At 34.3% G+C, this 25109-nt stretch overlaps 1 protein-coding gene across 29 annotated transcripts in view; it reads left to right on the top strand.

Annotated features, from left to right (window-relative positions):
• Window positions 1–25109, top strand: part of LOC106874089 (calcium/calmodulin-dependent protein kinase type II delta chain) — a 349479-nt gene that overhangs the window by 244599 nt on the left and 79771 nt on the right. For 16 of the 29 annotated variants that reach the window (XM_089352054.1, XM_089352065.1, XM_089352070.1 and 13 more), the window contains exons 13-14: window positions 10162–10236; window positions 19526–19627. The exons of 10 other annotated variants lie outside the window; for them this stretch is intronic. In XM_089352054.1, coding sequence (XP_089208180.1) covers window positions 10162–10236; window positions 19526–19627 — 177 coding nt within the window. The remainder of the gene's footprint in view (window positions 1–10161; window positions 10237–19525; window positions 19628–25109) is intronic. 3 more of the 29 variants (XM_089352057.1, XM_089352068.1, XM_089352072.1) reach the window with 1 other exon arrangement.

The following is a 25109-nucleotide window of genomic DNA, read 5'->3' on the forward strand; positions in this document are numbered from 1 at the left end:
ATTCTATCATGGATGGTTTTAGAGATCATCCTACAAGTTGCTAAATGATTTATTCAGAGAATTAATGTCAGTAATGTGACCTCAGCAAGTTCAAAAATTAAATCTTCAGCAACTCTGACAGTACTTAATTTTAAAATAGTCATAATTTTTATTCAATAATAATAATGGTAATAGTTTCTCCCTTATCATACTAATGATTCCCCACAGTACTTAATAATTTGTTTGTAGAAACACTACTAGTTCCTTGACAGTTAACATTTATAAACAGATACTAAGTACTACTGAATAGAACAATCAAGACAGAAGTTTGTCACTTAGATTCCAGATTAGGTTCACAGTTTTGTGAAGAGAGGAATAATGAGTGGAAGGTGACTAACTCCAGTTAGGTACAACACTTGAGTTCGTTTATCATTTATCATTGTCAGTGCTAAATTATAGAGTATTAGTAAACAGTTTACAGCAACATATCTGACAAGTGGAACCGGCTCTAGTAGAATAAGGATCCTCTGCTAACTGGCTCCAGTGGTAACCGCTATTTGTTGGCTAGCTCCAACACAGTATTCAAAGAATTGTTACTGTCTGGCTTCAGTAAGATAAGGGAAGTAATATGGTCTTATTTGTATGCAAATTTCTTCCAACCAACATCTGGAGAATAAATAACCTGGCTGATAAAGCTGCATGATATTTGAACTAAGATATAACTTTCTACTTATAAACCGATAGAATAGACCTGGTTTAATACATCTAAATTATTAATGAACAAAAAATAACTTCCTAAAATCTGCATTCATGAAATTTTTATCAATATGGATGCTGATTATGTGACTTTATTAAAGCAGTCATCCTAAAAACACTTCAATATTTGCTTTATTTATATTTATATTTATTCATTTGTTTAATTTTATTAATTATCTACCAGGTATATTCTATTACTGCATGACAATCTGTTGATCTAAAATATGAATCTAAGGGATCAAAGAGAGAAACCCATAACACATATGATGAGGAAGAGAGCGAGCTCAAGTTGAGACAGGATTTGTTTTACTGCTATCAGTTGTAGCTGTAGCTGTTGTTGTCATCGTTGTTGCTGTTGTTGTTGGTCAGCTCTGCTTCAGTAGACCTCTAGTGAACTGGAAGAAAACTAATGAATCATTTGACCAACAATCTAGTTATGGTTATTTCATCTTCAGTATAGAACTTAATTTTTAAAATAAGACAATATCTGTTTTTAGAAAAGTAAAAGCTTTACAAATTTTCCAAAGTTTTTGTGTAAAACAAAAGTGTTGAGGAACTGAAAATGAAGAAATTGAAAAAATTAAAGAAATCTGTTCCACCCCCTTCTCTCATTTTTTAACCCTCTCATAACCCAGCTTAAAGGCTACCTTCCCTACTATAGACCTACTCATTCAAAGGGGATCTTAGTTTTACAGGCTACATAGAAACTACATTTGTACTGGTGCTGTAGAAAAGTACCCAGAACACTGTAAAGAGGTTTTAAATTAGGAAGGGCATCCAGCCATAGAAATCATGCCAAAGCAAGACATTGAAGCACAATGCAGTCCTCCAACCCGTTGGATCTTGTTAAACGATCCAACCCTTTGCATGGAAGATGGATATTAAAAGTTGATGATCATCATCATAAATAAAAATTGATTTGAAAAAGAGACTAAAACACACATTACAGTAATATTAGAGATTATATAGTGTAGCTGCCGCATTTAACAGGCCATGTTATTGTGTAGCAGTTCCATTTGTGGGTTATTCAACCTCTCTCTTAATGATGGTAAGAATTTTACTGAGAGAGATTTGGCCTTTACACTGAGCTTGTCAATTAACCAAGTCACTGGACATGCTTATGGTAGCCACACTCTTGTTTTTTTAAGTTTGTTGGGAATTATTGTTTAACTCCATATTAAACCTGACCCAGCAGATTCATGCAGCAAGGCATTTCAATCATGACCAACTTAGGTTTTATTCATTTAGTATTTCTGATGTATGTTATTCAGTATGTCCTTCCTTTTTTAATGTGTAGGACGTAGTATCAGAGAGATTTGGTTGTTATTTCTAGCAGGTTGAATAACCACATTGAGGATCCCTTATTGACTTGGTCTTATAAAGAGTTTGTTGAGGAAAATTCCCATATTACATGACTGAATAACTCTTCATGAAGGTTTTCTCATAAGGTTTGCATAGTTGTTTCTGTGACCTTTAGAAATTGTTAGATATCCTAGATTTAATTAGTACATTCTTAAGTAAGTATTATATATTTAGCACAGCAATTGCAGAAATAAATACTTTTGAAATTGATTCCATGATTTTTTTTCTTTCTTATCTAATATTCAGCTTAGCTATCACATTTATGAAGAGAAATTTAAATATCATTATCTCTAATAAATATTTTCAAATAGCTAATTTCTCTGCAGAAATATATCCTTTCTTTGAAGAATTTTTTCACATACTCTGTGTATGTGCGTGCGTGCGTGCATGTGTGTGTGTATGTTAGCCTAATTTTGAAATGTCAAATCTTAGACATATCAAAAATTTTTTTATCTATTTTACTTTTGAGAAAGGGTTGATCCTTTTAGTTTGGGATAAATTGTACTTTTACTTCTTTCACTAACATTCTCTTATCCACCTTTTCATTCTTTTTCCTTTCTTTATACTTCTTTCTATCTTTCTATGTATACAATTTATACATACATACATTATATATATATATATATATATATATATATATATATATATATATATAATGCTTTCTTAAATTGAAACCAACTCTCAAAGTATTGTCATTATGTGGGTTCTTTAGTATGTTTTGTGTGTGTATTCATTTTCTAACCCTAAATGACATGACATCAATGTATGTGCCACAACCTGTAATCACAAGTAGAACGTGGCAAAGAAACCACATGAAGTTAATGCATTTTTAAAAAAATATTTATTGTCAATTGCTTTAACATTTTATAGTCCCCACTTCAAGTTGACTTGCTTAGCTTATCAGATTAGTACCCCAAGTATCTCCTGAACTTCAGTTTAAATATGAGTAAAAACCTACACATGCCAGTCATTCACATGTTCTTCCAGTTTCATCCAGCTTTTGTTGAAATTGATAACAGATATCCCATGCCTAACCCAGATGAAATAATTGTCTTATTGTTTAAACCAAAAATCGTTTCTGATCCTGCAAACCTAGAATCAAAAGTATCCCAATTATGACTAACCCATTTTTTTCTGGCACACTATAAATGTGTCCTTCCTTTTATATATTATAAAGTGTGATTTGAGGGAGATATGGCTGCTATCTCGAGCAGGTTGGATGACTACATGGAAAATCCATCATTACATCAGCAAATAAAATGTATTTCGATTTGAATGCCAATTATCTGCAACTGAAGCTGCAACCATTTTAAATTTGGCCTTACAGCAACATATAAAAAACTGACACTAGGTTAGTTTTATATGAATGTTCTGTTCTGGATGATGTCCAAGCTTTACTTGTACTGGAAACATGTGCAGTTCTACCCCTGTCTGATCTTTAACCCTTGTTTTACTAACCCACCTGATATTGCTCCTGAGTCTATGATACAAATTTCCTGTTTTAAAGTCATCTAAATTAAAGTCTTCCATTAGAATTTCATCTTAAACTATTTTCCAAACATCAGCTTAATAATGAGTTATTTCTCTAAATTATTCATTATTTTCAAAATTATTTGAAACAAAGTGTATTTCAACCGCAATATGATAACAAAAGAGTTAATGTTACAATATAACTTTTATCACTTTTGTCACATGGCATTATATTTTGTTATATTATAATTTATTATATTATGTCATCATTAATATTATTATTATTATTATTATTATTATACCTCACTTAAACTATAAGTTTGTGTTGTAATGGTATTTGTCAAAATATATTGATATATCAAAACATATCTATCAAGATATATGATAAAGTACCAGCCAAATAGTGTGGCCAATAGCATTGACTAATCCCCTCCACTCAAAATTGCTGGCCTTCTGCTTAAATTAGAAACAATTATTATTATTGTTGTAAAGGTGGTAGATTAGCTAACTTATTAGAGCACTGCAGCATTTCTTTTGGCTATGTATATTCTGAGTTCAAATGTACTGAATTCAACATCATTTTTTCATCTTTTCAAAATTGATAAAAATAAAGTATAAGTTATGAAGTCAGTATACTTGGCTGTTCTCTCTCCACAAATTTGTGACCTTGTACCTAAATTATATATTATTATTATTATTATTAGGGTTTTGTATTAGCAGAACCATTAGTGTTGGTAAAAATGCTTTGCAATATTTGTTCCAGCTCTTTATGTTCTGAGTTCAGATCTGCATTGGTCACTTTGTCTTTCATCCTTTCCATAGAAATAAAGAACCAGTCAAGTACTGGAGTTAATGGTGTCAACTATCCCTTCCCCCACAAAATTGCTGGCCTTGTGCGTAAGTTACAGAGAATTATTCTTAACAACAAGACAATGAGCAGACAGGATCCTTGGAGCATTGGACAAAATGTTTTTGCAACATTCTCTCCAATCAAGTACTGGGGTTGATGTAATCGACTTTCCCACTTCCCTCAGAATTCCTGGCTTTGTGCCAGAATTAGTAACAGTTATCATAAACATCAGAATTACTTGAAAGTGAACAAATCAGATTTTGATAAAATTTTGTGTTTTTAAAATTAACAGTTTCATTACTGCCTGTTAGATTTTTCTCATCAGATCTGACTCCACTTCTACCCCTCTTCCCTCTCTTCTCTTTCTTGCTCTCCCTCTTCTGAAAAGGGAATAAAATTACATGATTTATTGTGGTTCATTTTGGATTGATTTTTGTTCCTTCACCACTCCCCACACAAAATGCCAAGTATTTTTAACAGATAAATGATGGAGAAGCTAAAGCAGGGATAGAATAAGGAAGAAAAATAATCTAACTGGTTTATGATTGCCACCTAACCCTTTGGTGGCCTTTGCAAGTAAGTATTTAGACCAGGTTTCTGTATTCCTCCTTTTCATCTATCAGTATCTACTTTGGTCTGTCATATGTTTGAGAATTCATAAGGCTGAACAATCCAGTTTCCATGGCATATTAGTGACTGGAATCACAGCATTCATGCTTCCTCTTGGAGGCGTCATGTGTGAACACTGGTGACGTCATTAATGCGATAAGGTTTATTCACTTTAAAAAGGGGGATAACCCTGAGTTATCTCATCTTGCACGTAGTTGGCAGCTAGGTGGCACTGAACAGTGTAGCTATAAAAGACAGTTGTCTCCGTGTTCAGTCACATTTTTGCTTTATCCAGATACATTCGGAGACTCATGCAGAACATTTCTCCTTTGGCTGATCTACATTTGCAAGTCCATCATGGTAGCTGAAACTAGCTAAACTAATTTCTTCGGGACTTGAAACTCTCTCTTGTTCTCTCATTAACGCATTTTCTTTGCAAGTATGTTGCGTTCCATGCATTATTTTTGGTCCCTGATCACCATCAAATTCTTTTTGCATAGCTTGGAACTTCTTTTTCCTTTTGCCCCACTTCAATTGCATCATTGTCGCTTTCTGACACCTACAGCCTGTTTCAGCCTCTGCAGGTGACTCACTGCCTTGCAGGCTGCACTTTTTTTGCCTTTGCAATGTGACTCACTGTCATCACAGGCAAAAACTTTTGGCACTGCTTCTTCTATAGCAGCCATATGCTCTTAGGTGCCTCGATTGTGTAACTTTGTTGATATCTCTGAGCTCTAAAGCTTTCATAAGACCTATTTTCAGGTCCAGTAGAATTATGAAACTTTATTCATGCTCTTGAGTGTAACTCATTTGAGGTATGGCGTTTTTACACTTTTCTCAATAGTATCGTTCATTTCACCTACCAGCTCATTCTCTATGGTGGCTCACTGTAGCAGCTCTATGTTTGATATTGGCTTACCTGCAAATATACATTTCTCCATTTCAAAGTTGGCTCAGTTGATTTTGTGTGGTTGCACCTTTTGTGTCATTCTCTGTGACTGGTTAGAATGGAGCGTTTCCTTCTGCTTCCAGTTTGGCGTTTGTATAAAGCATGACAGTCGCCATTTCTCACTAGAGAGTTTTACTTCCTTCACTTTAGAACTCTCAACATGTAGCTCTTTCACTCACATCAATGCTGGCTGCTCAGCAAGTTCTCTCAATGACCCAGTGGACTGAACAAACAATTCGCCTTCTTGGAGGCATTTTCACACACTCTACTAACTCCGCCGTCACCTCCATGTTGTTTCATTTTGGACCAACCGTCTGTACCGGAAGAAGATTTAACTTAGCCAAGCATCGCACACTCAGCTACCACACACACCTATGGACTACTAAAAGTGGTGACCGTTTGGCTAAACTCTGAATGGGATGCTGGTCCATTACAGGGTTATCTTCCCAGTTATTGCTGGAGCCACATGAAATAAAGTGTTTTGCTCAAAAGCACAACGCACTGAAGCCCTGATCTTACTATCATAAATGTAACACCCTAACTACTAGGCCATGCATCTTCACCCACCAGTATCAAAGGCCCTGTAGAAAGGTTATGAGCACTCACCCATCTTTCTCTGAATAAACTGTAAAGAAATTGCCTCTTAGTATGAATATTATTTTTATGACAGAATTAGTAGCATTCCGGATTCAACATATGGTGTTTAGTTTCTCTTCTTAGGTTCTGAATTCAAATACAGTTCATGTGGTCTTCCCCTTTTTAATTTCACTTCACTTCACTATTGTGAACATATACTCTGAGCTGCAACCTTCTTTTTTTCCTTCTACATTTTTTTTTTTACTAATAAAGTCATCTGCTAAAGGTCAGTATTTTATTCAGGTGTATATTTAACTCTCAGCTACCAACCTATAAGTTAAAATTTGGTTTCCCCAATTAACCTGGCTAGCAGAAATTCTCTATGAAACATTAAACATCCATTCCACCCTGACTTTCCAATCCTTAACACCACTGACACTGGAATTGATCCAAGTTAAGAAATAGTCCTACAGATATATTGTGCTTTGTGATAGGACTAATGTTAACTAACCAGTGCATCCAAACCATTGTCATAATACATGTCTTCCTTTAGATTTTTAGATTTTGTTATTGTTAAATTGTTCCCCTTTTTTGCTCTCCAAATTGGGGTGTTTTTATCATTGTTTTTGTATATATATATTTATTTATTTATGTGTTTCAGCCAAGTGGCTGCGGTCATGCTGGTGCACCATATAATTTTGATGTTTTTTCTGTATTTTCAATCAACAATGCATACATATCTGTGTGTATGTAAATCTATATAAATATATATATATATATATATATATATATATATATATATATATATATATATGCCTAGTATGATATTTTTCACCACTGAGTAGGTGTAGTAAGACTTCATTGTGCTCATTCCTTTCACCAGTTTAAAGACCGGATCCTTTCCATTTGGCATTGTCTGTCTTGTCTAAATTTATTTCTTATCAACTGATCTTAATGGAATTATCTCCTTTTTCTTTTTTTTTTTCTTTTTTACATTTTAAACACTCTTGGAAGGAGATTTTTGTCTACTAATTGGCCTGGATAATCTCAGTTGATCAACACACTATTACATAATAAAATAACATTACTACTAAAATAACTATTAACAAAAATTGTGAGTCTGTGTGTGTGCATGTGTACATGCATATATATATATATGTGTGTGTGTGTGTGTGTGCATGTATATGTATATTTCGTATGCGTGTGTGTGTGGATATATATATATATTTTTTTTTTTTTTTTTTTTTTTTTTTTTTCAACTGTTACAAGTTCTTCTGATTCACAGTGTGTTGTGTATAAAATATTGTTTAAGTAATGATATTCCAATGAAAGCAAATGCAGAAAAATTACGATTTCTACAATTGTGGTCACATAATTTACGACTGCTGTATATTTATGGTCACTACTGTATGCGATTGATTGGGGAAACAATTAGGGTACATCTTTTTTGATGTGTGGCCAACAAACCATGAAACCTTCTATCAGGAAACTCCCTCCTTCTTCTTTGCACTCATCATAATGGGCTTACATTGTTATTTCACCCTCACCTAGGCTTTGTTCTATTTAAATTTCATTTCTACTGATTCATGGTGTGTTATGCATAAAACACCCACACAGATGTATTTATTTGTATTGGATATATACGCAAGCACTTATATATATGCATACATGTTTATAATTTAAGGCATATACAAATAAAGATACAATTGTGTGTGTACACATATATCCATCTATTTATTTATATATGTGTATAATGTTGGTAGTTCATCCATCAGATTTGATGATGACCTAGCAACTTCAAAAAAAAAAAAAACAGGGAAAAAGAAAAAGAGAATGAATGAAAAGGTCATAAAATGAAACCTATAGTTATCATGTCCATCTATTGGTGATCATTGAGAACAACAATTCAGCCACATGGCACCTCAACAGAAGATGTAACCATATGGGGAACAGAGAATTACACCTGCTTCCACTTACACTACAGCTTTTTTGTGTGTCTAGAGCTAAGGAAGTCGTGGGATTTTATCATGATAGATGTGTGATACCCGCACTGCTGCCATAAAAGGTCCACCATCAGTGACTCTGAGAAGTTTCAGCTATCACTAATCAATGAAGACTGCAACTAACTACATAGCATATCAACAGAGAATGCAGTCATAGAATTGGAGAAGGTCGGAAGGGTTGTTGGCAGAAAACCTTGACTGCTCCTGTCTACACTACACCTTCCTTGCACCTGAAACTAAGGATCTATGGTATTTCATTATTACAAATGTGCTGAGCACTCCAACCACTACCACAAGACCTCTTACTTTGTATCAGTCTATTATGTACTATACATACTGAACTTGCTAGATACAGGTGCTAAACTAGCACGTGACCCAATACAATGATCATGTTATTGGCAAGTAAACTGGCATTTGCACCAAGCTTGCTCGGTAAGAAAGATGACTTGTGATACCCTGCCAGATGAAAAGCAAGACTTGTCAAAGGCAAATAAATCTAAAGGAGGTAAAGGCTGTACAGTAATGTCTACATATATACATCAAATATTTGTGTGTATTTAGTAGCATGTTTTCATCTATTGACCAAAGAAATAAGTAACATTCATGGTTTTGAAGTTGGTGACTGCAGGCCTATAGGAGAAACTGTTGCAAGCGGTTACATACTATCATATTGGGTTAGAAGCCATGATGCAGGGCACACAACTGGAATGATACTTTATAGCCTGGGTATGCATCAAATTACATGGCTCTGTAAGGTCTGAAGATCCTTGTAGTCACTTTGGCAATCTCCTACCTCACATAAAAGTTCAGTTGTCTTGGTTTTATCTTAACCACTGAGCATATTGTATAAAAATGAGTCTGATGTACATGCAGCTCTTTTTCACTTTAAAAAGCATTGCACCAACCTAGTATTTGTGTCTAGTGAGTAAAACTGTGTGGTGCATGCACGCCCTCACACACATCATATTGAGTCAAATCTTGAGCTCTGTATACCAGTTGATCAGTAGACTTTAAGCTGTTCAGAAATGTCTGTTGACTCAGATAATTTTCTTTTGTTTAATATCCACTTCTCATTGGAAATTTCCATCACATACTCTCTCTCTGACCTGCATGCACACAACACACATGTATACATCCTCGTTTTTACCCCCTCTCTGTTACTCTCTCTTTATATTTATGTGTCTACTGAAATTTCTCCCTTTCTTACACACTGTGTGTGTGTGTGTGTGTCTCTCTCTCTCTCTCTCTCTCTCTCTCTTTCTTTCTCTCTCTCTCTCTCTCTCTCTCACACACACACACCACATTGTCTTACTAGAGGTCTTCCTGTCTTATTAATTATATTATTGTTTACCTACCAACCTATTATCTATTTTGTGTGAGTGTCTATTTATCTCCACTTGTCCAACAACTAATCTCTCTACTTAAATGTGTCTCTCTCTGCCTCTTTCCTCTATCTGTCTCTCTCTTTATTCCCCACACCAACCGACACCTATGAAACAAGTACTATAAGAAGAATCTAGCTCTACCCATATTAACAAATTTCATAAGGCACCCCTCCTAGACTTTCTACCTGTTCTACACCTATGCTGTTATGTTTCATCCCCTAGGGAGTACACAACAGGTTAGTAACAATGGCCAGTCACAAGGAACACCACCTCCCACACCCAGCTTTACTGCTGCAGGTAATTATTCTATTCTCCTTTATTTCTCTACAACTAATACCCTACATTTGCACTTGTTTCTACCATCAATTACACCACCTTTACTAATAATAAATACTAAGGATAACTATGGAAACAGTTTGCTCTTTTGTATTTAGTTTGTTTGAAATATATATACATGAAGATTTTTGGTTGTTTTTTGTTGTGTTTATAATTTACTCATGTTTTCATCAAAGAGTAACATTTTGATAAAAAGTGTAGTTAGTTCTGTATTACCTCTTGGTAAGTGGGATACCAATAGATACGAGATGTAAGCTATCATCATCACCATCATCATCATTGTCATTAGTGCTGTTGTTTATGTTTGAGTTTTTCCTCTAATAGCTGATGTTGAATAATAACCCTCTATATAATACACCTTCTCGTCATCTTATCAACTTTCATCATTCTAGGTCTCACCTAGTTTCTTAGTTTGAAGTCCTCTTTGGTCTTCTGTCACAAATTCTTTTCATATCCATCTGGACTACATTTTCATCCACCCAGCATCTTCCAGTTACATTAATTGCCCACTGTATGAGTTTAAGAATCTCTTTCATCTATATATGCTAATTTTCTGACCCCAGGAGTTTTCTCTTCTCTCTTCTACTTAGATTTCATGAATTATCATTGTACATACTGGCCATATTTACTTTGTTCCTCTGCAGTAGCTGTAAATATTATACATTCAATATCCATGTCTCACTGCTATACATTATTACTCATTTTACACACATTACATATTATACACACATATAATCTGCTAAATTCTTTGCCTTGTGTCCCACTACCATACAATCTGACAGATCATACATGTGCCACTTATAGTTTCTACCTTCACTTTACCTGCTTCACTGCCATCACATATGCCATCATACATCTTACACACATATCTTAAGAATGAAGAATAACACATCAGATAATGTAGTCCTAAGTGAACTATGTCCAAATAAAAGATAGAATCTCAATGATCATGATTGAAACATCTTTGATCATAAGTTTAGATCAAAGTTAAATAACAACAGTACATCACAAACACACCACATATAATCCAGTATATGTACAGCCCCTAAAACCAGATTCAATGTTGTCTTAGTTTTCTATGTCACCCCTAGCAGGTTGTTGCTCTGGAGAAATTTAGTGGATGTAATTTACTCCTGGCATCAATAAAGCTTTTGACGACATCTGTCCCTCTTGATCTCCACTCATCTGCCATCTCTTAAAATGGTACCTTCTTATCAAATCACACTCACATTTATTGACAAAGCTCTTCCTCTACCTCACTCTATCAATTTTGCACCCCCTGGGTTCATTACTTTCCCTCCACTCTCTTAATACATCAATGACCTACTTGTCATCACATTTAACATCACCTGCTCTTGCACAGCTAATACTACACTTCATTCTTCCCTAATCATCCCTAATTATGCATCAGCCACATACAACCTAGATACCACATATCAAAATCCATACTGATTCCATAAATAGTGACCTCAAAATCAATCTCTAAAAAGGAAATGCCAATCTTGTTTCTTTTAACTATGAAATACCACAGATGGTACTCATTACTCTATACTTTTCTGTAAACATGTAGCATGCAACTAGAGCCATCACAGTCTCTCTATATGATGGTCCATTCTATCATTGCGGATCACTCCTGACAAGAGCACATTGTTAACATACCAAGGGCTGTATCCCCACAAGTGGCCCTATGCTTCAGAGCCCATGTGACCTCTACTCAGTTATATGCAACCCCCTCATCTTTCCCCTTCTCAACATATTGTTGTGTCCAAACACCCTAATCCTAACCCCTCATTGACCACTATGTCTGTCCAGTGTTCCTCCAGAAGATTGTCCTTTGGAACTCCCTTTGTCTTTCACACAGGTGTTAACTTGCTATGCTTCAGAAGGAACATTAATGGCATCAATCTCTATAGTTTATGAGAACTCATGAAGGACATGAACATGCACACACACACACACACACACACACACACTACAGACCAAGCAAGTAAAAAGAAATTTTTTTTTAATGTTTCACTATTACATGTTACGCCTATTGCATACATCACATATATATTCGCTGTCCATCTTTCAATACCATACATCTTCACATTTCATACAACCAGCCATGTAATGATCATCAAAATATGTTTCATCTTTGTCAAACCCAATCTTAAAAGTAATTACCCCATGCAGATAACATTACCAACATTATTGTCAGCTATATATCAAGGTAACAAATCACTACCAATTTGGTATCTCAGTAACAATGTCATCATTATTACTGCTAGCTAGATATCAATATATCATGTTCAATGTCATCATCATCACCATCATTGCCAGTTAAATATCAAGGTATTAATATCCACTCATTTGATGGTCTTCCTTTTATAACTGCTGTTAACTGCTCTATCATACAATTACAGCATGGTGTTTATTTGACCACAGGCACAATAGAACACTAATTACAGGATATAAACTACCGACCTTCCAATACCCTAACACCACAGCAATCCAGATCTCTTAAGTTACCAATGATAACCAGAGAATCTGCTGTCTCATAATCAGCAATTAACAAAAAAGAAAAACACTCTTCTACTACTACTTCTTGACTTCTGTTCAGTACACTTTATATATTTAATCGATTCTGCAAAGTTCATGCGTTGCCTGTCATCCATGTTTATCTGTTTTTACACTTTATATTTTACTACAGCTTCTTCTGTATAGATAAGATGAACAGGCTTATTATAGTAACTCAGTCAATAAATCATCTTTCTTATATCTTCCTATAACTTATCACTGTTGTGCTTAATGCATTTTAAACACTGCAACAGCACGTATACAATCAGTCTGCACAGTTATTTCTGATTGACCTATTCATATTGACCACATCCAGCAGTGGTCTGTGTGTGTAGTGTATATGTATGTGTGTGTGTGTAAATTAGCGATAATGTAAACAGTTAAAGTTTTAAATATAAATTATATATGATATTTACAAGCACTCCTAAAGGCAAATAAAAAAAGAGAACTGCTTGTTACCCACCTGCAGTTGATATCTTAACAGAGTGAGTAACTTTGTTTTCTTTTTTACAGTTTTAATCAGTGCACATGACCATTATTTGTTTGTGTGTATGTATGTGTGTTTGTAAGCTACATAGGCACTGGTATAGCTTTGTGGTTAAGAAGTTTGCTTCCCAGCTATATAGTCTTAGGTTCAGCTCTGCTGCATGACATCTTGGGCAAATGTTTTCTGCTATAACCCCCATTGAAAAGACCTACTGTGGGTTTGTGTGTATATATGCACATATGTCTTTGTTTGAATTTGCATTTCTCAAAAAGTCACTCAGCTACTAGCAGTGATGTTGTCCTTTCTTTCTACAAATCTGCTGGCTTTGCAGTTTCAAAGTCAAGTGAAATAAGAGATCCCTTCCATGTAAAATAGGTAAAGGTTAGTGATAGGAAGGTTATCCACCTATGAAACAATGCCTCATTACTTACTGTAATCACTTAACTCATTCCAGAAAGGAAAGACAAATGTGAAAACAAATATATTCAGATAACCTTAATCCTTCAGTAGGACTGTGTGCATACTTGTGTGTACTTTACAGAATACAATGATTTTGAATAGTCTTTGTATGTAGCATCAAATTTACACTTTAAAGCTTTTGTTTGAAAGTTAGATAAAATAAGTGGTTATTTGTATGTGAATATGTGTATACATTACATGCATAGCTCTACCTTTCCATTTATACATAGTGTGTGTAAAGAGGTAGTAAACATGTATTAACTGTAGTAATTTAATTGTTAGTGTTTTTATCCTATGCTGTCATTATGTCAAATTACTGGTTTTAACTCCTGTATTTATTGCACCATTTCATAGTAGATTACCCTTCATTAACTTTACTGGCAATCAACTTCAGCTAGTTAAGTGGCTTGTGTCAGAGCTATGAGAAAGTTTCAAGAGAGGTTTTTACTCCAGGTGTTATGTGTACACAGACATAACTTTCTGAAACTATTTGAGATGCAAATTGTTTAGCAGAGTGAAGTAAAATTGTTAGTATGTTAGTGTTTTCTAAAATTAGTTCTTGTTTTGATTTGTTTAATAGTTAATTAAGTATACGAAGGTTATTTATCAGTGTTCTACCACCTAAGAGCATTCAGTATCCTGCTATAGTTATGAAATCTGATCAGTATAAAACCATGAACAGAACTAAATTCTTTTATCCTATAATGTCAAGATTCTACTTTAGGATTTGATTGATGAGATGAGTTGGATGTTTCATTAACATATAATCTCCATTTCACCATTTATAATATACAATGCAAGGACCAATACAAAGTCTAAGTCTGTTTCTAAAATTTCAACATCTTGTAGCTGACTTGATAGAAGCATACAAGATTATCCACCATCTTTCCAACAACAACTCTAGCCACTTTTCTCTGTTCAATACCTCTTATTACCTGTAAACATGCTCATAAAATTTTTAAAAAACAGCATAGCATCCAGACTTTCAGAAACCATTTTTCATGCTCACAATTGCAGAAGCTTGAAATAAACTGTGTTGGTCATTAGATGTCATGACATTGTATCCTTCAAAAATTCTAAGCTTCCTCAAATTTGCCAATATCAGTCCTGATGTACCTAAAGTACCCTTTCTTGTTTACGGTTCATTTTCTGTTCATTTTTCTGTATTTTTTGTTTTATTTTGTTCTGTGCATGTCTAGTTTTGGCTATCAATTTTGTTTGTCTTTACTTATTGCTGCTTTCTGTCCCTCTTTCACCCTTTTCTGATGAGCTGTAGTGTACCAAAACACTGTATACAATAAGCTCATTATTATAATAAATCATGTTTGTTGATCATTAGCTTAATTTATGAAAAGGGAGAGCAGTTTTAATACTTGGTTTCTTGTACAAATAATTTGATTTTTTTTTTAACAATGCTTTAATTATTTTTGTTTGATTTAATCATTATCATCATTATCATCATCATTTTAATGTCCCCTTTTCCATGCTTGCATGGATTGAGCAATGCATGGTTCATTGACCTTTTGACATTTCAACTTTATTGAATTCTTTGTTTCTCTAAAAGCTTCTTTTCCACATAATTATCATTTTATTAACTACCAAATTACAATGTAACATTGTTTATATTTTCATCTGATTATTAATGAGAGGCTTTAGTGATTGAGTTTCTACTACCTGGATAGTTTCTATGATGGATGGACCTTATTGGATCATTAGCCTTAGCTATAATTTAGTTAGATAAATGATATCTCAAGTCATTCTTTTTACTTCCAATATAATCTATACAATTTGATGTTTTATTTTTACCACTAAAGACTGACTTTTTTGTTTGATTCATTATTTCTGATTTGATTCATTCTTTCAACATAGTCTCCCACCCTTTCTAATGTATATATGTAGTTGCAGTGTTATTCTTTCTCTCCACATCACTCCAAACATCATTACAATGGATTATAAAACTACACATTTGTGTAGCATTATATTTTTATTTTATCAAAGAAATAACTTACCTCAGATTTTATGTTTAGAATACTTTTTATGCTGTCTTGAATACTTTGTTAGAATGATGTTCTGACTAAACTTGAAATACATCTCATAATTGATTAGTAATTCATGAACAACTACTATTGACTTTTTGATGACAATGGTGAAATGGTGTTGTTGTTGGTGGTGGCGGTGTTTAGCCTTAGATCAGCCCTAATTGAGCAGAACTATGATCAAAGGTGTTCCAGCTCTGGCCATCCTGTCTTTGTGTGTAGGGGACTTATCCTTCTTTATTTGAGACATTGTGATTCAAGGGATACTTGGCTGCTGTTTCTAACACAGGCTGCCACCATATCTTTGATAATATTTATAGCATATACTTATGCTAAGGCCTAAATAGGTTAGCTACGCTGGCCCATGCTGTTCTACAGCTGCTTCTCTTCACATTTACAGCAATTACCCATTGTTCAATTGACACTTGGTCGGTCAATAATACAGTTACTATGATTTATACACACCTGGTTAATGTAATCACACAAAAACGGCATTTATTTTATTTCCACAAAGCAATTTATCACAGTTTTAAATGATCAATGGTTTTGTATCTATGCTAGGATATAGTAAAAGACAACCATTGAAGAATACAGTTGCCACTGCTAACCCAACTAGTAAGAATGACCTTACCCAAGTATTATTGAGATAAAGCAATGGAGTTGATTACAACATTGCAAGATAAACATATACCAGACATTAATTAAAAAGCTTCATCTAGAAATCTTTGTTGGTTATGGAAATGCTGGATAAATATACATAGCTCTTTGATAGAAACAAACAACAGCTATTGTCTATGTGACTATATGGGTTAGGTATCTCTAGTTAAGGTAATCAATTAAGCTATAACTTTACTACTATTCGTTTATCTTTTCTTCACTTATGTAGAGGCTAAATCTTTGGTCAGGTGGGTAGGGAAAACTCGGAGTCAACTCCTGCTGTTACTGGAATTTGAATTCAGAAGAACACTGTGAATTTCCATGACCCGTGCTCTACCACTTCTATGAATAGTGTCTTAAACTGATATTAGGCCCTAGGTGTTAGAGGAAAAGTACAACTAGTTGAGTCGGTCCAAATACTTTAACCCAGAGAGGTGAACAACTAAATCCAGTCTGCCCTGGCTTGATATTAACATTTCAATGGAAACTATATGTTGTAAAATGCCTTCTCTGGCACTCTACCATTTCTGTCAGAGAGGTGTATTGGCTCATATGGTAGGGCAGTAGGTAATATATACATGTTGGATGGCAGATAATCTGGTGTGTAGGAGGGTGGGTGAGTGATTGGCAGATAATGTGTTTGTGGCAGGGTAGAAGGTTGGTAGTACATATGTGTGTATGTTGGGTAATATACATATGTGCATGGAGAAAAAATAAGTGCCTGTTCAGCACTGGGGTTGATGTAATCAGCTGACCTCAAGCCAAAATTTGAAACTGATATAGGTATGTTAAATTCAAATTACGACAAACGTAAGTTGAGCATCGTGACGCGTAATCATGGAGATGTGAGTTCGAGTCCACTGCTAACCACCTACACTTTTTTCTGCAAAATAGGGGTAGTTTATCCTGTTCAGGCTATATTATTAGCATTATCATGCGATTGAGAATTTAAAATCACTTCTTTAATGATATAGGTATGTATATGTGTATGTAAGAGTGGTAGCTACTGGGTAATTAATAAAAGTGGCTGGTGGTTACATTATTCTTTTACTTGTTTGAGTTGTTGGGGTGCAGCTATGTTGGTGCCCCACTTTGAAGTGTTTAAACAATCAAATCAACCCTAGTACTCATTTTTCAGTCTGGTACTCATTCTATTAGTTGCATTTTGCTGCATTGCTATGTTATGGGTATTGTAAACAAAGTAACACCAGTTGTACTTGACAGTCATTGTTAGTTTGTTTACATATCCTGTAACTTAGTGAAAGACAAACATACATGCACACACATGTTCATGCACAAACGCATACACATATCTCTGTTATTTGTTGCATAGTGTGGCTGACCATAGCTGTGTAAAGCAAAACAGTCAATAAAAAAGTTCCACAATAGAATGTAAGCATGGATAGAACACTGAATTCCTCTTGCAAGAGGCATCCATCATTGCCCCATCTGTGCCAAAGAGTATAGGTCCCTAATGAGACTAAAAAAGCCACTCCTGCACTGTACATGTTTAAGAGAATGATCAAGTGATGGCATTGCTCAAAATCAAGATGCAGCCATCATATATGAATGTGTTGAACCAGACTGACTACCCTCAAGTGAGTAACTTTTGATCTCTACAAGTCTGAAAAGACTGTCAGAGACATAAGTAGCTGGCATACCTTGACCAATATCATAGTAACATTTTAAGTTACATACCACCCGTGACTAGTATTTACCTACTTGAAACACCACAGGGCTCACTCAGCTTTATTTAGTCTACATAGTCACAGATGTATGTACATACACTGTCTCTTTTGCTGTCACAAGACCATGGAAGAGAATATGGTGATATGTAACATAAATATGTATGGCATATGGTCATTGTTCTTTAACCCCAGATTAGCCCTGATCAATCAGACCTTAGATTGGAGGGATTCCACTCATGACCATACCATTTCTATCCTCTGGACCAGAGATTTGGCTGGTCTTTCTAGCAGAAAATACCAGATAGAAGTTCCCTAAAGCTTGTATTAATATGGGTAGGATATATTTGAAGTTGCTACAGGTTAGTATTGAATGTTGTATGTCTGATTAAAAGTAACTTTTGTTTTTGTTGCCTGTATACTTGGTAGGTGAGTGTATAAAAGGATTAAGTAGAATTTTTGTGTATAAGTGAGAGAGGATGGTAAAGGGAAAAAAATATCATATCGGTCTCTGCTGTCATTAATTGTGGGAATTAATTGACTTAGTTATCTCCCTTACAACTTATTTTATACACGTTTCGCATCGTTTTTTTTTTTTTTTTTTTTTTTCTGTATATCTTCACATCTGCTACAGATTATTACAAATAATTTTCTCCCCAACATTGTTTCATAATTTATTTATACACACATTTTACAGCATTTTATACATAAATAGTACTCTGAGTGAGAGAGAAAGTGATGGAGAGTTTAGTGCAATGCATCATTACACCTTATTTAAATTGTTAAATTGCATATACTATGTTACTAAATCATAGCATCATAGATATTACCAGACAGTAATAACTGAACTTATTTAGTATTATGAAAATCATTGTATTCTCAGATGTTTTCCTCTCAACATTATAAGCTTACTAATTAAGATTCATCAGTTTATTGAGTTCATTAACATTTCCAAAGAGAGAAATAAATATATTTTGCATGGCGTTCTTGTCAATATTCATAAATATTCTTTTGTCCTATAGCCTAACAATTTTTTCTGTCTTTCTTTTTCTTTCTTTCTTTCTTTCTTTTACATTTTTTTTTCTCAAACATTTTTTCCTAATTTCTGCAAATATATTTTCCTATACTGTTATTTTGCTATAAATAAAGATATCATTTATTTCAATTTGTATCATTAAATAACAAAACCAACATTTATTTCGATGATAACTTTCATTAGATAATCATACTTTTTTTGTTAAACGTTGTCCTTATTTAATTGAAAGACATTTCATTAATATTGCAAGTTGTTAATCAAATATGTTATGGTTAAGATGATTTTTAGATAGTAACGAACTTCTGCTAATACTGGCTCGTCCCTGCTCTAGGTACCCCAACGGTGCAGACTGTTGTGGAAAGCAGTCCTAAACCCGCTGCCCTTGGCTCAGCAAGTTTATTTGTTGCTGCTGTTGCTTCAGCATCAGCCTCAGGTAAATGGGCTTGGTGTGTTTCCCCTGAATCTTTAATAACCACATGACAGCTTCTTATAGCCTGTCATTGTCCTGTGTTTTGTGAGACATATTACCAACACTCACCAAATATGTAATCCTCTCTTTGACCACTAATATCTTTGACTGTCTGACTGTTCTGGCAGAAGTTTTAAACTAATCCTTAAAAGTATATCTCTGTTGACTTATCTGAAGTTGTTAATATCTGCATCTGAATTACTCACATGTTCACTTGGTTTCTTTCATATTTCACTTTACCATGTGTTTAAAACTCACATTCCTTATACCATTGTTATTGTCATTACCTTGTTGGTTGAATATCTTTGTCATTAGGAAAGTTTATGAAGTTTAATGTGTCCCAGTAGTGCTCCGTGCACGCATGTTTGTGTGTTCAATTATTAAATTAAGCTCTACTTGTATGTTTCTTTATCAAAACTTATTGTTTATTCTAAACTGTCTAAACCTAACTTAATGGCTCCATTCTGGATAAACATGTTCCCAAAGTTTTGTTGTTGTGTAAATGAAATGCAATAATGAAGGAAATTCAACAATTATTTGTATTGGGTTTTATTATTTTATTCATATTTCTCTTTTTAACTAGTTCAGTGTTGAAAATATTTTACAAAAAGAATCTATCTTGAATTCTTTGTAGGAGACATTTATAAAGTCACATATACATCAAATATATGCATATGTGATTTTCTTACAGATGTGTGGAACCACAAACTCATATAAAAGAGAAAGCAGTGAGTTGTCATAATGCTAGCAATTATAATAAGGATGATGATGAAATAAAGCAGTACAAACGAAGTTCATTCACACAGACACTGAATGTTTTCAAGTTCAAGTTTCCCTGATAGGGAAACCTTAACTCACCCACCATTGAAATGTACCTTTTTTTTTTTTTCTGTCTCCCTTGCAAATTTTACAACATAGTTTGTTCTAAACTTCTTGACTTTTTACTGCCCCATTATAACAAACATGGTACAGCTGTCTGTCTTGTCTTGACTTCACCGTATCTTACTCCACCATACAGATTAAATGCGTTGCCTAATTTTTCTGTTCACAGACCCACATGCCTCTCTAACTCTCTCTTAATTGTAGTTTTCTCTGCAACCACCAGCATGTTTTCCAATCCAACATTTACTTTATTGATGTTAGCCTGTGATAAGTGGCTAACTATAGAGTCACCTAATTTATAACACTCCTATACAGGTTCTCAGAATTCTCCTTCCCTTTGCTAATGAATAAAAAAAACACTCAGGTCTTCTGCATTAAACATTAATAGCCAACACAAGATAGCTGAAAGAAGCAATATATCAGAATTCAGTGACCCCCAGAATTCAATGATCCCTTTTTGTATCATCTAGCTGTCTGGATGTTTTGCGTACTTGTCCCATTTTTTGTATTCCTTTATATATATATATATATATATATATATATAGGTGCAGGAGTGACTGTGTGGTAAGTAGCTTGCTTACCAACCACATGGTTCCGGGTTCAGTCCCACTGCGTGGCATCTTGGGCAAATGTTTTCTCAAGCCGACCAAAGCCGACCAAAGCCTTGTGAGTGGATTTGGTAGAGGAAAACATGGATTTTGCAGTTTGGGTCTCATCAGATACATCGATAAAGTTATGTGTCACTTCAGATTTTTAGTGTTGTCTGCCTTGTTGGTATATGCGCATCAAGTGAGGGAATGAATAAAAGCAAATAAAACTACAGAAATGCAAAAGATTCAAATATGAACATGAAAATTTTCTGTTCCTGTTTGGAGAAAATGACCTCATCGATTTTCACTGTCATAACTGCTTAGAGAAAAAAAAAGTAGAATGAGAAAAGAAAGATTAATTGATTTATGATGATATCAAAGTAATCAAATATGTCTTTGACAATGTTTAGATTAGTTGCCATTAAATAAGAGTTCCAGTGGGGGTAATAATTCATATACAGTGATTAAACAAAATTAAAATCTCTGTTGTCTTATCTTTGAAAAGTCATTTCATTTCTGACTTCTTGTTTCCAAAGCATATTCAGTAAAATGTTCTCCCATTCTCTTCAGTGATTGTTGCTTTATGCAATGCATAAAGGTTATTAGGAATGTAATTGACACTAATCTGTTAAATTTCATTTGGTTATAGTTGTAATTTTGAATAAAATTTCAGTTAATCCTTGTTTGATAGAGAAACGCTTGACTAGAAAATTTCTCAATATCACTAGGTCAGATTAAAATCTTTCTGTCAACGTTCAGGCTCCACCAACAGTAACCATACTTTTAAGCAGCCATTGTGAAAACAGAAGGCCAGCTGGTCAACCATCTATAGAACCAAGATCTCACTCTTGTTAAAAACAGTATACAAGAATGTTCTGACTATCTGTAGTGTCTTCTGATTAGCAGAGCACCAAATCATTTTATTTATCTATTCATTTAATTAATTTGTCTAATTAGGTAACAATAAAGAAGCGGTAATTTTCATGGTAAGCTGAGACTGTTAAGACATCCAACCTTGCTCACATCCATATATCCATTATATTTCCTTTAAACCATAGCCTTTGTGTCTACCCGAGATTAAGCAATATTACTTTGACTTTTGGTGAGTACCATAGATTATCAAAGATATATTCTCTGTTAATTATGTCTACAATCCAGTTATGATATATGGATTTTTGCATCACTAATATCATTGAAAAAGGCATGAGCTATGCAATATAATACTGATTTCTTATAGAGTCATTGAGGAAGAATGGAAATCAGATTATGTAATAATCGTGATGATTATTTTTCCCCGTTAGGATAACACCACTCATTTGAAGTATAAGAGTATAGTTGATTGAATACCGGACTGGTATTATTTGGTCAGTACTAGAAGAATGGAAAACAAAATCAACTTAGGGATTTGTAAACAAAAAGCTTTGAAATTCCATAAAATATTTTGTCCAGTACTCCATAACCTTTCTACTAAATCACTAATTCAATAATAATGTTAAAATTATGAGACTGGTAAATCAGATTCAAGACCAATTTTTGCTAAGAAGGGATACAGTAATTTGAATAACTGCAGTATATTCCTGGTACTTAGCCTTTTATCCTTCTAGCAACCTTAGTAGTATATGAACTCAGAATTGGAAGAAATGCATTAAGTTGATGTATTTAGTCTGAATCTCTACCATTTCTGCTAATTCACCATCCAGTTTGATAGTATCAGTAATAATAATAATAATAATCCTTTCTACTGGAAGCACAAGGCCTCAAATTTTGAGGAAGAGATTAAGTCGATTACATCAACCCCTGTGCGTAACTGGTACTTATTTAATTGACCCCAAAAGGATGAAAGGCAAAGTCAACCTTGGCAGAATTTGAACTCAGAACGTAGTGACAGGCAAAATTCCACTAAGCATTTCGGCCAGTGCGCTAACAATTCTGCCAGCTCACTGCCTTAATAATAATAATAATAATAATAATGATCCTTTCTGCTATAAGCAAAAGGCCTGAAATTTTGGAGGAGGAGACAAGTCGATTACATCGACCCCAGTCTTTCACTGATACTTAATTTATAGACCCAGAAAGTCAACCTTGGTGGAATTTGAACTCAGAACGTGAAGTCGGACGAAATACTGCTAAGCATTTCGCCTGGCGAACTAACAAATCTGCCAGCTCACCACCTTAATAATAATAATTTCAGTAAGATTTGAATTCAGAACATAAAGAGCTGGAAAAACTGTTGCTAAGCACTTTTCCTTGTATGCTAATGATTCTACTAGCTTGCCTTTTTTATCAATAATAAATTATGAGGACGAAGATTTCTAACTTTAACAAATTTTGGGTGATGTGTTAAACCATTTATTAAAATGAAATACATAAAATATCTATTGTGTTTCTTCTAATGGACTTTATTATAATGAGGATGATGTCTGACTTTGGTGATAAAAGCCACAAATTTATGGAAGTGTGGTTGTTTTAATATCAGCATTTCACTGGTAAATATCTTATCTTTTGTATGGTTATAACTCAAAACATAAACCCTGCAAGGTATTTGTTCTGATGCTCTACCAATTTTGTCACATAGTTACAAGACACAATTTTGGAGAGAAGTACATTTAAGTTAATCAACTCCAGCACTTGACTGACACTTTATTTAATATAGGGTATGGAAATGCAAAATTAACTTTTACTGAGTTTGAATTCAGGATGTAAATGACCATAACTAAATATTGCAAGGCATTTTGTCCCATCAACTACTCTCATACCAATAATTATTTTAATCATTTCTACAATAGACACAATGTTATACGTTGTTTTTAAAAGTTCATTTACCAGTTCCAGTACTTGATGAGTACTTCGTTTTTTTTTTTCAATGGTTAAAAGCCAAGATCAACCTCAGTGAGATTTGAACATACATGGAAATGAGTAAATATTACATGACATTTAATTTGCTGCACTACTAATTCTGCCAAACTCCCACAAGTTCAATGATAATAATATTCTTTATGATAAACCCTATGGGGTAAATGATTTCAGACAGTTTGCCAACTCATGTTAATTAAAGCTTACTCTGTTGGCCACTGGTTTGGCAAATATCATAATCATACATAAGAGAACAGATTACAGTGTTAAAGACCTGTTTAGATGGTGATGGTGCTGTTGGTGGTAGTGAATGATGTAAAATGTTTATAATTACTCTCTAAGTTGTGTTTGTAGCTTATGTTTTATAATCTTGTGTGAGTTAAGCTGTTAAAGATACCTTCCACTATTGATATATTGACACATCTTGCTGTTTAGCTTTTCCATTAATCTCTCCTCTATTTCAATTATAATTATGCATGCTTCAGATCACATAGGCTTCAATTTAAAATGTTTTTACCTTGCATTTATGTGTGTGTGTGTGTGTGTGTGTAGACATGCTTGCACACACACACACACACACACACACACACACACACACACACACACACACACATGCACATTCATATGTTTTTAAAAAAATATATTTTGGTCCTAGAAAAGACAGTAACCATTTTCTGTGAGATTGGTACAGTTAATGTTTGTTTTAGATCTGTACCAGCTGGTGCAGATAGAATGTCAGCAAGGAGAGAGCACTCAGTTTCTGCAGTGCTGCAGATATATATTGATATTTATAATGCATATACGCATTGGCATGTTTGCATAAACACGTTTGCTTCACAACCACATGGTTTTGGGCTTTGCGTAAGTGCCCTCCACTATAACTCCAGACTAACCAATGACTGAATTTGATTGAAAGGAACTGTGTGAAAGCCTGCAGTGTGTGCACCTTTGCATTTGGTCCCCTATCACTTGACAACAGATGTTTGCTTATATCCCCATAACTTAGCAGTTAGGTAGGAGAGGCCAAGAGAACAAGTACCTAATTTGAAAAAGAAAAACTTTGGGGTCAATTTGATCAACTAAACCCCTCAGGGCAGTGCCCAGCATGGTCACAGTTCAAT

Source organism: Octopus bimaculoides, chromosome 5 (assembly GCF_046866305.1).
Source record: "Octopus bimaculoides isolate indiv1 chromosome 5, ASM4686630v1, whole genome shotgun sequence".
Classification (NCBI taxonomy): domain Eukaryota; kingdom Metazoa; phylum Mollusca; class Cephalopoda; order Octopoda; family Octopodidae; genus Octopus; species Octopus bimaculoides.